The following is a 15761-nucleotide window of genomic DNA, read 5'->3' as shown; positions in this document are numbered from 1 at the left end:
CGGCGTGTCCTCCTCATTTCGGAGATATAAAAATACTAATGTGTCATCGTGTGAACTTCCGGTAAAAATTATAAGCCGTCATTAGACAGGATTCTCGATGAGCACCGAATAGGCGTAATTAAAATCTACATTTTCCCCCACGAAAGAAACCCTGCGTTATAAAGTGCGCATGAACGCCTCCCTTTGCCGCTACGTTTTGCTTGCGAGGAACAAGCGGCGGCCCCCTCGTAGCTACACTTAATCCTCCTCCATTGATTTCTATGGCCAGTTTTCAGTTTTGTCTCGAGCGGGGGAAATGTAACCCGGAAGCTCCCTACACAGCGTAAGAAAAGCTGGGTCACTCTGGGCTCTTCTTATCTCTGGTTTCCCGCTACTTCCGGGAGTGGCGCTACTCCTGCCGCTACGGAAGATGGCCGGGCGCTGATTCCTTCCGGTGCTGCAGCTGCTACAGTCGCTATTACGGGACGCCCTCTGGCGGGGTCTGGTGTGTGTCGGCGTTGGCCGCTGCTGCCTCGGCTGGTCTGCTTGCGAGATGGCGGCCGAGATCCACTCGCGGCCTCAGAGCAGCCGACCGGTCCTGTTGAGCAAGATCGAGGGGCACCAGGACGCCGTCAGCGCCGCCCTCATCATCCCCAAAGAGGATGGAATCATCACCTCCAGCGAGGACAGGTGAGAGAGGAGCCCGGCGGGAGGGAGACACACACACACACCCTCGCGCCCAAAGAGCCGCTCCTGGGGTGGGAGGAAGGAACTCGGGCTCCTCTGGTCCTGGGGAAGGGGCCGCTCTTCTGCCCTCTGCCCCGCGCCGCCGCCTCCTGCCCGCGCAGCCTCTGCTCTGGCCATCCACCATCATGCAGCCCCAATCAAGCCATAATGCAGCTGATTGGTCTTAATTGGAGGGTCTGCAAGACCCCCGTGTGTGTGTGTGTGTGTGTGTGTGTAGCAGCTTCTCTTTTCCTCGGAGGAGCACAGTGGGACACGCCCCCCCTCCTCCTCCAGCTTTGCTTTGGGCAGCAGAGCGTCCGGTACAAGGAGGGCTGGGAAGAGGACCTTGTGGTTCTTGCTTGCTTCCCCCCCACCCCACCCCACCGGCATACACCAAATGGGGGCCGGGCAGCAGCCTTGTCGGCCTCCTGGAGCAGATGCCGGTGGGGAGCAGACTTCTTGCAGCGTGAACGTCCGCGGACAGAAGGCAGCATGGGGTGTGTGAGCAGAGGTGCGTTACCTGGGGAACATCGGAAGCTGCCTTATACTGAGTCAGACCCTTGGTCCATCTAGCTCCCTGTTGTTTACACAGACTGGCAGTGGCTTCTCCAAGGTTGCAGGCAGGAATCTCTCTCGGCCCTATCTTGGAGATGCTGCCAGGGATCTTGGAACCTAGATGCTCTTCCCAGAGTGGCTCCTTCCCCTAAGAGGAATATCTTACAGTGGTCACACATCAAGTCTCCCATTCAGATGCAACCAGGGTGGGCCCTGCTTAGCTAAAGGGACAAGTCATGTTTGCTACCACAAGACCAGCTCTCCTGGAAAGCACGAAGAGCTCAATGGGAAGCAGCCGTGAATGGCTGTGCAGTGCAAGAGGGAGAAGCGTGGTCCATGTGGCACAATGAGAATTAAAAGTGCTCCCTCCAGGCTTTTCTAACAGGCTGCTGAGGAGAGTGGTTAAAAACCTGTCTGGTGGATGCTGAGTAGCATCAGAGAGAGAAAAGCACTTCCTATAGACATAGAGGCATGTGCTCTCCCTATTGCTATCTCCATTTATATATTCTGGGATGGTACCTGGTCTTGGGGTAGATTCTCCCAGAACATGAATGAAGCCCTGGTGAGACCATGTCCCAAGGGCTCTGCTTCTCTTACTCCTTCCCCCCCGCCCTTTCCTTGCCAAGAATTCACGCTTGACTTGCCAGAGTTAAAGAAAAGTGTGAATTTCTCTCTCCCCCCCCCCCCATTACTTGAGGAGATAGGAGTGAGAAACTTCTGGGTGGGAAGATGCACAGGATGAACAAAAGGAACATAGGAAGCTGCTTTACACCATGTCAGACCATTGGTTCATGTAGTTCATTATTGTCTACACCAGGCCTACTCAATTTAGCCCCCCCAGCTGCTTTTGGACTACAACTCCCATAATCCACAGCCACAGGAGCCCATAGCCAGGGTTTATGGGAATTGTAGTCCAAAAACAGCTGAGGGGGCCTAAATTGAGCAGGAGGGCCAAAGTTGAGCAGGTCTGGTCTACACAGACAGGCAGCAGCTTCTCCAAGTGACTGGCAGGCAGGACTCTCCTAGTCCTATCTTGGAGATGCCAGGAAGGGAACGTGGAACATTCTGCATGCAAGCATGCAGATGTTCTTCCCAGAGCGGCCCTGTCTCCTAGAGGGAATATCTTGCAGTCGGGGTGGGGGAGTAAAATTTGGTTACGGTATTATTCTCATCCTATTTATTGAACTGGCATAGACTCTTTGGGGAAGAGCAGCTCTGCCCGCCCACCCACCCACCCCCATGAGAAACGGGGCTAAGTTCTGTGTAACTGAATGCTTGCATAACCCTGTCTGCTGACAGTGCCCGAAAACTATTTCTGAAGTAGCCAAAGAGATATGTGGAGAGGCTCTTTCTTCTCTTCTCCCTGGCACCCTCCTGTCTTGCACAGTTTCGCTGCGGCCGCACAAATAAGCATCCCATGTCCTACGTGATGGCTAGTGCCGGCAACCATATGTTGTGCACTCCACCATGAAACAAAAAATAGTTTATTCAGCCCACACAGTCTTGGGACAATGCAGATTAGAAAGCGTTTCTGGCCTTAAGTGGATGGCATGTGTGCCTTTAATGGAATAGGTGTGACCCACCTTCCAAGAAGGGTGAGGCAGTGGACGGCGTGGGCTCTTGGGTACAGAGCAGCTGGGGTCTCCTACTTTGGCTTGGCATATAGCAGACTGGGCTTGGGGAAGGGAGCAGTGAAGCTAAACAAACTCCTGTTTATAGGAAAACACGTCCTTCCTGTTGCACATCCCTCAAAAGCTTCAGTGTTTCTGTTTCTCAGTAGAAGTGCCCTTTGACACTGGTTTGGTGTAGACAGAATTGGCTGTGTGGAATAATCCTTTTGTGTTCTGTGATCCATTCAGTTCCTGTGTAGAAAGTTTTGCCCTGTTGTGGCCTGTGAATTTGCCCTCTGAACCTTTCTTTAACTACTTTGTATACAGCATCATTAATATGCATAGCCCAGTTTCAGCTCAGAAGTGCTTAATATCTGTTCTTTAGATTATTGCTTTTATTATGAATGCTACTTAGTGCTAATGTCATTTACACACAGGTCTTCTCTTTAGGTTGAATATTGTCAGCTGCTAGTACTTAACACTGAGCTACTGACTGTGTTTGTGGTGGAATAGAGTTCATAGAGGTGCATACATGTTAGTTTTAAGCAGATGGACCATGAGAGACTGCATAGAGAAACTGCCCCTTGAGGCTGTGCCTAAATTGGATGATGATCTGTTTCATCAGACCAAAGGGTTAATTGTTGCTAGTTCACAAGAGCCTTCAGGGATTACAGCATCTGTTGCATTCAGTAGTCCCTCTAATTTTCCCCCATCTCTGTGTAGAATGAGTTTTGTTCTGGGCAGCAGTATCAAGGCAGTGTGTGCACCTGCATTCAGAATAGGGCCTTCCTGATTCAACCTGAGCAGGATCTAAAATGAATTGAGTGGACATCCAAAAACTTGTTAGTGTGCACACACCTTAGAGGGAACAGTGGTTGCACGGGATTATGTTTAAGCCAAAAGAAGAATGCTAGATCGCTTGAGGCGCATGGACTATTGTCTTGCATATGGCTTAAGGATACAAGACAAAGGATTTCATTCTAAACTTTTACTCCCCAGTGATATCTGAATTGTGAAGAAGAGAAGTTGCTCAAGGTACATTATCTGGATGGGTGCACAGGGGCAGGTCTCCTGGCATCAAGCAGAGTAGCACTCCGGATGGGTGGGGACACTACCACATATTCCAAGCTTCCTTGGGACTTAATATCATGAAGGAGGGTATACATTTAAAATAAAGATTCATAGTAAATAAGTGCCTGCTGAGAAGTACAGTAGGGTAGTGGCTGAGTTGGTTGACACATTATCTGAAATCTCACCTCAGCCTATGAAGGATCTGTTCTGTCAGCAGTATAGAGATTATATTATAACACTGTAGTTCTTGTTCTCAAATACTTGAACTCTTTTGTATTGCTGTTTTGGGTCATTGTTTTATTGTGTTAATAGAATAACAACACGTAAGTACCATGTTTTAAATGGCTTGAATCTTTCTTTAAAACATGTGATGAAGCAAGGCATGGATGAATGTCTGTTGTGCTCCCCAGAATTGTTAAAATTGTAATCTGCTATTCAAGCATGGACGGCAGCTTGTCACATCTCAATATGTGATGACACAATATGCGACTCTTAAATAAGCCTTCCCTGGACCCCTTAGCGATGGATAGTTACAGGCCAATCTCCAATCTACCTTGGTTGGGCAAGGTGATTGAGAGGGTGGTGACCAACCAGCTCCAGGCAGTCTTGGAGGAAACTGACTATCTAGACCAGGCCTGCTCAACTTCGGCCCTCCTGCAGATGTTGGCCTACAACTCCCATAATCCCTGGCTATTGGCTGCTATGGCTAGGGATTATGGGAGTTGTAGTCCAAAAACAGCTGGGGGGCCAAAGTTGAGCAGGCCTGATCTAGACCCATTTCGAACTGTGTATGGTATGGACTTGGTAACATTTAGAACCACTGTGAAAAATATCTACCTGAGTAATCTTGTTGAAAAGTTTAGCTACTGGGCCAAACCCATAGACTCAATGTTAGATAATCATGCACAGTTTGCATCATTTAACTGTTTGTATAGAATACAATTGCATATAAAAAGTCAGCTGAATGTCCAGAGAAATGTATGGCAGTGGAGGCACAAGAATATAACCCAAAGATTAATGCTCAAGATGCTCATGAAGATATGTACTTGTCCTTCACTACTTGAATTTGTTTAATTTCCTAAGTTCCACCATAGGACAGCATTTCTCCTAAGGAATTATACAAGCTCTTTTCTCTTCCTAATATTCACAGGACAATTAGAGTATGGCTGAAGAGGGACAGTGGTCAATATTGGCCTAGCATTTATCACACCATGTCATGTAAGTACATACACATGCTGTTCCACTGGCATCATTTGCAGAGCATCTCCGCAATGCAGAATCCCATGTGAACATGGGGTGCAGTATATATATTTTCATTTGGCAACAAGTTGTCCATCTTGTGTGTGCTAGGAAAGACACATGTACCATCTTTACATAGTGAAGAGATGCGTGTCTTTTTTCTGGAGCTAGGAACAAAATACGTGAAGCTGCCTTATGATGTGAAGGCAGCCCAATTTAAAGTGCTGTTCTTAACCTTTAAAGCCATAAATGGCTTGGGACCGGGTTACCTGAGAGAGCGCCTTGCCCCATATGTCCCTACCTGTACTTTAAGATCATCTTCGGAGGCCCTCCTCTGGGTGCCCCTGCCAAACGAGGTGAGGGGGGTGGCTACCAAGGAGAGGGCCTTTTGGTGGTTGCACCCCATTTATGGAATAGCAACTCCAGTGAGGTTCGCTGGCTTCATCACTTTGTTCTTTTAGACGCCAGGTTTTGTTCACTCAGGCCTCTTAAATTTGCGTTTTTTAGATTTGATTCTGATTTTTAACTAATTTCAAAATGAGTTTTTAAGCTGATCTGCATTGTATTTTGTATTTTCTTTTCACCTTTTTTGGCCTGTTATGATTCAATGTGTTATGTGTTTTTATTGTATGTTTTAACCATCTGTTGTAAGATGCCCAGAATAAACATGTCCTGAGGAGTCACATCTAACTTGGGATGTTTCTGCATCAGCTCCTTTTTGTGCAGTCTGATCCTATAAATAGCACATGAAACTGGTGCAGTCTGCACATTATCCTTTGTCATGTCATTAATTTAGAGGTCCAAATTAATCAGCGGAAGGTCAATACAAGTGTTGTTTGGTGGCCCTTCGACTGGCTACTGTTATGCTCTTTCTTTATCTTTATTGCACCTGACATTGTACAAATGCACCAGTTCAGTATAGATGTTTCTTTTGCTGAGTGAAGGAGGGATTGATGCTGTGTTTAAAGCATTGTTTATATTAGTTTTGTACATATTTTGCAGTGCATGTTGGCATTGCATACATCATGCCTGTCACGTGGTTGACTTTGCACGACCCCAGCTCTTTCACAATCCATAGAAATCTGTCTCCCTTACTGTGTGTCTTGTATATGAAAGGTGCACACATTGAAATCCCTGCTTTTCTTAGCATAGGGGCCCAGCCCATTCCAATTCTTGCTTCCATGAAAATTGCTTTTAAAAAAGCAGCTCTTTGTAAACTTGTGCACTAATTTCATCTAACATAAAGTACTGTGTTAGATGTAAAATATACATTTTTTTAAAAAAGGCCATAGATCTACATTAGTTTGTACAAGAGTGCAATGTTTTAGTAAATAGGTTATTTGGAAAGTTACTGAACACCTGTTTGCTGGCCCACTTAATGCATGCAGCTACTGTACTGATTCCTGTCAATATGTGTCAGTCAGAATAAAAGTAGACACACTTCTCTCAATTCCTCTTTTGCTGAGCTTTTTGTGGCTCTGGACAGTGCTGTTCCTAAAACTTGTAAAAAATCTTCCAGTTTTGAGATCTTTGTTGAGGTTCTGGTTTTAGCAGTCTTCATATCCACAAGACTGTCTTGTGACAGTGCTGAATCTTGTGGGTTGCTCAGGGCTCAGACCATGAAATGGCAAAATGACTTTGACCTTCTACAGAAGAATGGGAACTTTACAGCAAGAGAAAGCTGACCAGCGCAAGAATGCCCTCCATGCTTTGTGCATCTGTGTGAGATGAAACATTTGCTTCTGGAGGGCTCAGTCACTTAACTGAAGTGTTTCCTTATTTAGTGTCTTGCAGATTCGTGTCAAACAACTAACACAATGACTGCTTTTGTTTTACCACTTATGCCCTATGCTCAATGCTTGAACAAGCCCTTGCTCAATCCAAAAGAAAAAAGCAGATGGGGGCGGGGCATGCTTACTATTGATGAGGTCATAATTTTCTTGCCAAACTATTCTCAGAAGACTTGGAATCACTTAGCTGGGTAAGCCTGATTTGAATAGAATCAAACAAGTTTTTACTCTTCAACATGGTACAAGGAGAAAGGGCAGGGTTGGTCTGATCCAGTACCTTAACAGCAGTTTCACCTGCAGAATATAGACAGTGAAATTTTTCATGGCAGTAATATTTAAACATGATTGCCTGCTAAAATCTGCAAATCAAATAGCTATTAAAGGCATAGGACAGGAATAGGAACCTGTGTAAAAAGTTGATCTTTGTGGAGAGAAAGGGCTAAATCCTCCCTCCAGCTATGCCATGGCCTTGATCCAAATAGGCTCCTATGTGACTGACTTTCAACAAAAACAAACCCAACCACGCAAAGGCCCAAACTATGCATCTATGTGGCTTGGTTACATGAAATGTAAAGTATGGTTTCCAAGTGTGTGTGTGTATCATAGGATGGTGGTTTGCAGATTCCGTTCTAGTTCTTCTTGTAAGGTGCATGGATAAATGAATAAGAATGTCAGCGCAGTTTAAACTATGGCTAGCTTTTGTTACTGCTTTAATAGGCCAAAGAGATTCAGCACAGAATCATTTGATAATACTTATATTGCAAAATCATATCTCTTTGGGCAGCTCCTTGTTCCTCTATGGCTTATCATCATGACAGCAGACGGATATTTGTAGGCCAGGATAATGGAGCTATTATGGTGAGTATCTCGTTTTCTTTGAGTATCATTCTCTTACAGGAGCACAGCTGGTTTTCATTATACCCAAATTTGTATATGCAGCTTTTAAAAACTTGTAAAAAGAAATTTTTGCAGCAGTGCTCACAAGGCTGAGCTTTTGGGAGATTCTATTTGCTCAGCTATGGGTCTTGATAAAACTAAACAATGTTGTAAACTTTAGTAGTATGGAGCTTGTGAGTATAGCCATCTGAAGTGCACTGAAGTTTGTAGGTCCTTGTTGAACTCGTGCTTGTAACCTTGGAGAAGCTGCTGTCAGATTGTGTAGATAAATACTGAGCTAGATGGTAGGGGTGTGCACGGAACCGCAGAGCTGTGGTCCGGCACTGGGGTGGGGGGGTTCCACACAAAACAGGGGGGGTTTTACTCACCCCTTCCATTAAACTGTCATATTTTTTCTAGTAATCCGGCGGCAGGGTGCCGCCCGCTTCAATCTACTCTCAGTGGTCCTCATCCATAATCGGGGCGGCAGGATCGCTCCCAGTCCCTGCCGCCCCTTCAAGCTGTCCCCCTCGGCTGGAGGCCGCCCCCTGAAGCTTCCCAGAGGTCCCCCGCCGCCCCCTTCTTTCAAAATCTGCCCCATTATAAAGAGGACGGCAGGAGAACTCCCTGCCGTCCCCTTCCCCCTTGCCGGCTAGGCTGCAAATGGCTTCTAGGAAGCCTTTCGCGCGCCTGCGCGAAAGGCTTCCTAGAAGCCATTTGCAGCCTAGCCGGCAAGGCAAGCAGACGGCAGGGAGTTCTCACGCCGCCCGCTCGCTAAAGTAAAGTAAGCGCTTACTTTACTTTAGCGAGCGGGTGGCAGGAGAACTCCCTGCTGTCTGCTTGCCTTGCCGGCTAGGCTGCAAATGGCTTCTAGGAAGCCTTTCGCGCAGGCGCGCGAAAGGCTTCCTAGAAGCCATTTGCAGCCTAGCCGGCAAGGGGGAAGGGGACGGCAGGGAGTTCTCCTGCCGTCCTCTTTATAATGGGGCAGATTTTGAAAGAAGGGGGCGGCGGGGGACCTCTGGGAAGCTTCAGGGGGCGGCCGCCAGCCGAGGGGGACAGCTTAAAGGGGCGGCAGGCACTGGGAGCAATCCTGCCGCCCCGATTATGGATGAGGACCACTGAGAGTAGATTGAAGCGGGCGGCACCCTGCCGCCGGATTACTAGAAAAAATACGACAGTTTAATGGAAGGGGTGAGTAAAGCCCCCCCTGTTTTGTGTGGAACCCCCCACCCGAACCAAAACCACCCCGTGCCCGGACCGGTCTGGAGGCCTTTAGAATGGCCTCCGAACTGGTCCGTGCACATGACTACTAGATGGATCAATGGTCTGGCTTGATAGAAGGCAGCTGCTTATGTTCCTTATTGTGTGAACTCGCCCAGCATCTAAATTGTGTGTAAACTTTGTGTTTTTCTCTGCTCTTGGTTTAGGGGCATAGGCCACTATCTCGTCTCTTTTATTTATACTTCTGTTGAATGTTCTGGGGAGGAATAGTCCTCCTTTAAGACAGGATATGCAGAAGTAATTTCATGTAAGGGAGAATAAAAGTAGTGATTGACTTCCAGGCTTACAGCAAATGCTGTACAGCTGTCTACTTAGAAAAAAAGGATAATTGTCTTCAGGATCCTTTTCCTTATTTAGGACTGACTTTCATGGATGGAAGAAGAATGTGGTGTATGCTATCTAATGGCGCAGCAGGGAAGTAACTTGCCTAGAGAGCAAGAGTTTGTTGGTTTGAATCCCTGCTGGTATGTTTCCCAGACTATGGGAAACACCTATATTGAGCAGCAGCGACACAGGAAGATGCTAAAAGGCATCTTCTCATGCTGTGCAGGAGATGGCAATGGTAAACCCCTCCTGTGTTCTACCAAAGAAAACCACATGGCTCTGGTTGCCAAGAGTCGACATTGACTCGACAGCACAACTTTACCTTTATCTCCCTTCTGGGACTGTAAGACTTTGGAATGCTTGAATGGTCTAGTGTTGAAATATCCTATCACTGGAAAGCTGGCCTGTTGGACAGAAGATCTTCAGCTCTCCTTTCTCTGCATAGGGTGTTCATATGAGGGCTGAAATATCCCAGCATGTGATTTGCATTACTGCCATTCTGAAGTCCTACAGTCTCAACGGAGTTGTGCCACATACTTTTCTTGAAAGAGTTGGTGAATCTTGTGTACGGGACATATAGGCCGCTCCTGCTGGATGTCCTCTGCATTTGTATGCATTGCTGACAGAGCAAGGAGGTTATCTGAGGTATTAAAATGGGAAAAATAAAGCAGTGGTCAGTAATTTCAGGAGCCTCATGCTTGATTTGTGTAATGCGCTCAATTGTACTGCACAGCAGTTCTTAAGATGTCTCTCAGGTCATTCTTCAAAACCCCAAATGAAGCAGAATGGATGGCAGTTAAAAGAGAGTTGGCATTAGCTAAACATTCCTCAGTATAAAACAACAACTTAAGCATATGCAACTTCATCCATGAGGTGTATATTCCATTTTAGCCATCCATACCCACTTTTCTGGTTAGTTCAAAGTGGCTTAAAGTTAAATGCAAATATGTAAACATTGCTATTGTAACACTGTCTATAATAGGCTTAAGTGGCCTACTTGAAAAAACAAAATTATGGTACCAGGTAGGTTCACCCTCCTCCCCAATTGCCACCAAGAGATCTTAAAGGACATTGTCCTGTCCCAAATAACTAATTACCAGAATCTCTTCAATAAATCAGTAAAGCCCAGTCCCTGAAGGCAAACAGCCAGGTTTTGCAAATGACTGTAGGGATCCACTTCTGCTTCTATTTTGTATTTGAGGGGTATTTCTTTGCTGTTGGCTAATGGAGAATATTTCATTACCTTGATTTTGAGAGAATATTGTGCTTCTCTTAGTAACTGTTCTGTTGTTTGCTTTCAGGAATTCCATATCTCAGAAGACTTTAATAAGATGAACTTTGTCAAGACTTACCCAGGTAATGAAACAGTGAAGTGTGCCTTGCTTCACAGGTGAGAGATCTTAAAGGAATAAATTCAGATGCTAAATCAGTCTTCAGCTGCATCAAATGTTCACATAGATTACTGTTCGTTTGGAGGCATGAGTATAAGCTGCCTGTAACTTCAAAAATTTTAAAGTTGTTTTTTTTAAAAAAATGATATAAATATTACAGTAATTAAGGGTTCGCAGCAGGGTCCTGGAGTCAAAGTGTAGACTTCCCTGTTAGAGTCCTCCTATGTTCATAACCCAGAAATTCTGCTAAGCCAGGTACTTCAAGGGAAAATTAAGTTCCCCTCTTCTGTGTGCATGCTCCTATAAAATAGCCTTATCAACTTGGATGCTTTTCTCCTCCTTGCACTTTGTTTCCAATTCTTGTTCTCCCAACGCCATTATTCTGGATAGTAGTGGTGGGATAGGAGCTACTTGATGCAGATAATTTATCAGCATATTACATTGCCCTTTTCCTCCTCAACGTCGTCATCATCTTTAGTAAATCGTAAGAGGACTGGTAGAGGAGGGACAGGACAGGATCTGCCATTAATGGAAGTATCTATTGTTTCCCACTGCTCCATCAACCACAGGAAATGTAGGATAACCAAGACCCCCTCCTCCTTTTTTCTTCTATAGCCTTTTACCTACACGCCATTCACATGCAGTGACAGGACTCTTCTCTTGACTGAATTTGTATACCTCACTCTTCTGCCTAATGTGTCAACATGGGTTAACATTCACAGTGACCATGGGCAAGAATATATGTGCAGTGTCGAATAGGGAAGATGTGGGTTTAGAATAGGTGATAATAGAGAAGACATAGTACAGAATAGTTCCTGTGCACAGGGAGTGGGGAGGAAGAGTATACAGCTGACCTTGACCAATTTTCTTAGGCTCTAGAAGCCAGGCTGCCCTCGGTTGCATTGGGGGTGGGGGGAGGAGAGGGGGAGAATCGTCCAACTTTGCTAACAGCTAATGAGATTGTAGGTCTGATTTGTATCAGATACTGCTGGAATGGGGGAACTGAGGAACTCTCTCCGATTCTGCAGGCCTTTGGTGTATGAGTTGGCGGCAGCTCTGATTTTTCCCCTTTTTCCTTTTTTGGGAGTGGGGGATTGTCTACCACCATCTTTGCTGATCCTGGGGGAAGGGTTGGAGTGTGGTGGGAGCAGAAGCTGTGTTTCCCAAGTCTCTCCCATGTTCCAAATGGGAGAGGACCCTGAGCTCTGGGAGGGCCAAGAAGACGAAGATAGGAGCAGGGCAGGAAGGGGCTGGCGAAGAAGTGTGGGAAGAGTAAAGTGCCTTTTACTTGTTTGGTGGAAGGAAGAAAAAGGCACGCTTCACATGTGTTGGCACCATGTTAGCTATTCCTGGGTTTTTTCTTCCACCATTTACTGCCGAACTGTTTCTTGCATTACCGTTAACTGCAGAGTGTCTTCTCTTCATCTACCTAAGAGCAGGGATTAAAGAACAGGGGTTCCAAGGCAGATAGAATCTTTCTTGGCAGAGGTGGTAGTTGTGGTATCCCTGCCTTAATTTAAGTGGTGTCACAGATCTGTGTGATATCTATTGAGCTGAAGCACCATATGATCAGAGTTCCCCCCACCCACACCAAACAAATAAAAAGGATAGTGGTAGGGAGAGAGAGAGAGAGTTCCTCATCCTCCCCCAAATCAGAGCTGCAGCTGCCTCATACACCAAAATATCATAGAAAGAGAGAGTTTCTCAATCCTCCCACCTAAATTAGAGCTGCAGTCTCCTTATTAGTTGGTAGCAAAGTCTGAAGAATTCCACCCCCCTCCATATCCCCCCCTCCCATGTAGTTTCTCACTTTAATAATTTTAGGGCCTGTTAGCTGGCAGCAATGGAGAAGGCAGAGAAACCCCAGCAGAATAAACGGCAGTATCTCTGCCCTAGAGAAGAACAAGAAAGTGATGTAGTAATTGCATCAGCGAATGAGGTGTGTTTTCAGTCTCCACTGTTGCTAGGCTAACTTTAAAATATATTTTGTTTAAAACTATAAAGGTTACCACAATGATTCTTTTTTTCTCTACCAAATGATTATGTGACTGAATGCAGTTATGGGACTGATACAGAAATCTGAGAGTTAGGAAAATCACCCATTACAATGAAGGCAATCCTTTGTCTTTCTGAGATATGTGACTTTCTGAAAATGCCAACTATTTTTGGAACCATCCAAAAATATTTTAGAACAAAAGATGCATTCAGTACATACTTCAACTTGTGTCAGACACTTGCCTCTTTCCCATGCAACTACATAGGAGGTAAGCAGAGGAAAATGTAACACAACAGTTGTTTCTCTCTCTACTTTTTTGCTGATACCACTGACTACTTGCGTGAATGCAAGTAACTAGCCCTATTCACCCCCAGCACAGTACCTCCAGTGACTGTTGCTAGTGTCTATCTTGTGTTTTTTTAGATTGTGAGCCCTTTGGGGACAGGGATCCATCTTATTTATTTATTTATTCCTCTTTGTAAACTGCCCTGAGCCATATTGGAAGGGCAGTATAGAAATCAAATAAATAATAATAATGCAATCAGTGGAATTTCATCAGCCAGCCAGACTTTCCTTTCTCCTCAGGAGCCACAGAAGTCTGGGAATTCAGATGCATCTTGCATTCCCTGTCTCCAGCTGTCATTATATAAGACAGGGGCGAATCTGACACTTTGTGGAGGTAGCAAGTTATTCGTAGAGTAACACATAGTATATCCCTACTGGTTGCTACCCACTCCTCTAGAAGTCTGGGCATCCTTTATTTCTGTCCAAATATATAAATGTTCAAGCTGAAGTGTTGTACTACTTGTTTTTCTCTGCAGCTCATCAGAATAGAGTGTCTGCAGTCATCTTCTGCTTCGAAGCAGAGTGGGTTATCAGCACTGGCCATGATAAGTGTGTCAGCTGGATGTGTACCAGAAGTGGAAACATGCTGGGAAGACACTATTTCACTTCCTGGGCCTCTTGTCTACAGTATCCTAAAGCAATTGTATCATGAGGAATGTGGGTTTCCCCCCTATTTCCATCATGTATTCTGTCAAGAGACTAAAAGAGGTTTGACTCTCCATTGTTTGTCTTCATTACTTTTATAGAGCTTTAAAAACTCAGTTAAAATGAGTAGATAGAGGTGCCAATTTTAACTATTATTATTTGAGCCAAGTCTTATAGGTCTAAGACCAGAATGCTATTCACTGGATCACACTAGCTCTCAAATCTCAGCTTTTTAAATTTGTAGGTTTTAATTTTATACTGTTTTAAAATTGTTAATCTGTTTTAACCTTTTATATTTGTTTTAATTGTTTTTATGTCGTTGTTAACTGCCCAGAGATAAAAGTTTGGGTGGTATGCAAGTTAGATAAATAAATAAATAATAAATCTACTAAGAGTACAGTACTGTAATATTTTTCCTAGAAGGCCTTTTGTCTTTTGCTGCCAGTTGCACAGGTTTTTTGTTCTTCAGATGGAATTTCTTCCTGGCACCACACTTCTTTCTCAAATCATTAACAGCAAGGCAGTGACTATCCTTCCAGTACCTTTTTGTCAAGAGTCTCTAAAGTACAGAAACGAATGAGCCGGTTAGTGAAAGTTAAACAAACATGAAATGCTACAGCACCAGCGGGTAGAGTTAAGCTGCTCAGAAAAGAAAATGGCGACAAAATTTTACAAGTGATGATGGTAGAAAAGTGGACATGGCGATAAGTTGGTTAAATGCATATACTATTGATCTAGATGAGTGGTGGATGACCTTTTTGATCAAATCCAAGGTTTGAGGTATTGTACTATAAAGCAACCAATGTACCTCTAAATGATTTTAGTCTCTTGTGAGTTGGGAAGCAGGCCTGTGAGGCTATCTCTCCTATCCATGAGTATTGCCCCATGTCAGTGCCACTTATCACACTAAATCGCAGGTTGGCCAGCCCTGCTGTAGGTCTTAAGATCATTCTGTACATAGTTCCTGGCATGGGATTTACATTGTTTGCTTAAAGAGAAAGATGAGAACAAACAAAAGGCAAGCAGATATGGCTTTCTGAATTAAATCTTGGCCAACCTTCTAGGACAGCAATTTGAGAATTCCTATTTCATTTGTGTATTAAGACCACCGTAAAACTCTTACCAAGGCGGGCATAAGTATATTTTTTCAGAAGCAAGCCCTGTTGAATTCAGTGGGGCTTACTCACAAGCAAGTGTGCCTAGGACTGCAGCCTCTTTGTTGTAATTCAGGGTACTATCAGCTATTGTCCTTGCTTTTCTTTTAGCACATGCCAAATGTGCCAAGGTCTGACCATATTCCCTAGTTTTGGGAGTAAAAGCTCAAATGTGATTTTTAGGATTATGTAAATGTCCATGGTTTTGGATTGTCACACATCAACTGGCATGTTTGAGTTAGCATCTGAGATGATGGAGGAGGAAATGAGATTCAAGGTGTTCTAAGGAAATTGGATGTATAGGGGTTAATCAGTTGAAATACCTGTATCCTACCTACTAAGTGAAGTTATCTGGGTAGTTTGCAGTATATTTATAAAATACACCTCACCCCACCCCAGATTTTAGAGTCCCTTACAGGGAGTGTTTCTCCCAGGTTGACAGTGATGGCTTATGGTTCCAAGTGGCAGGCACAAGAGACAATGGGGTGAGGTGGACGGGGAAAAATGTTTACAAGCCTATCTCCAGTCTCCAGATATTCCAACTGCCACTCTGTTGCTGCCTCTTTAGGCCACAGGAAGTTTTTTGAGAAATACCTCAGCCAAGAAATTGTTTTCGAATCAGCCAGATTAACCCCTCACAAGATGACTTCCTCACTTGGGCTGCAGCTGATATTTCCCCAGCCAGCCAAAGTTGTTCAGGAACGAAGCCCTTAGTGCAGAGGTAAGGAATGACTCTGGCACCCTTCCAAGCTCTCCCTTTCAGCAGGACAGAGCGGTAG

At 44.8% G+C, this 15761-nt stretch overlaps 1 protein-coding gene across 1 annotated transcript in view; it reads left to right on the top strand.

Moving 5' to 3' along the window:
* Window positions 1-382: 382 nt before the first annotated feature.
* Window positions 383-15761, top strand: part of WDFY1 (WD repeat and FYVE domain containing 1) — a 43811-nt gene continuing 28432 nt past the window's right edge. Inside the window, exons 1-5 of the mRNA XM_053310107.1 lie at window positions 383-669; window positions 5092-5159; window positions 7755-7828; window positions 10753-10807; window positions 13660-13810. Coding sequence (XP_053166082.1) covers window positions 533-669; window positions 5092-5159; window positions 7755-7828; window positions 10753-10807; window positions 13660-13810 — 485 coding nt within the window. The 5' untranslated portion in view covers window positions 383-532. The remainder of the gene's footprint in view (window positions 670-5091; window positions 5160-7754; window positions 7829-10752; window positions 10808-13659; window positions 13811-15761) is intronic.

This window comes from Hemicordylus capensis, chromosome 3, assembly GCF_027244095.1.
Source record: "Hemicordylus capensis ecotype Gifberg chromosome 3, rHemCap1.1.pri, whole genome shotgun sequence".
Classification (NCBI taxonomy): domain Eukaryota; kingdom Metazoa; phylum Chordata; class Lepidosauria; order Squamata; family Cordylidae; genus Hemicordylus; species Hemicordylus capensis.
Note: the sequence above shows the minus strand (reverse complement) of the source record. Positions and strands in the feature narration are given on the sequence as shown.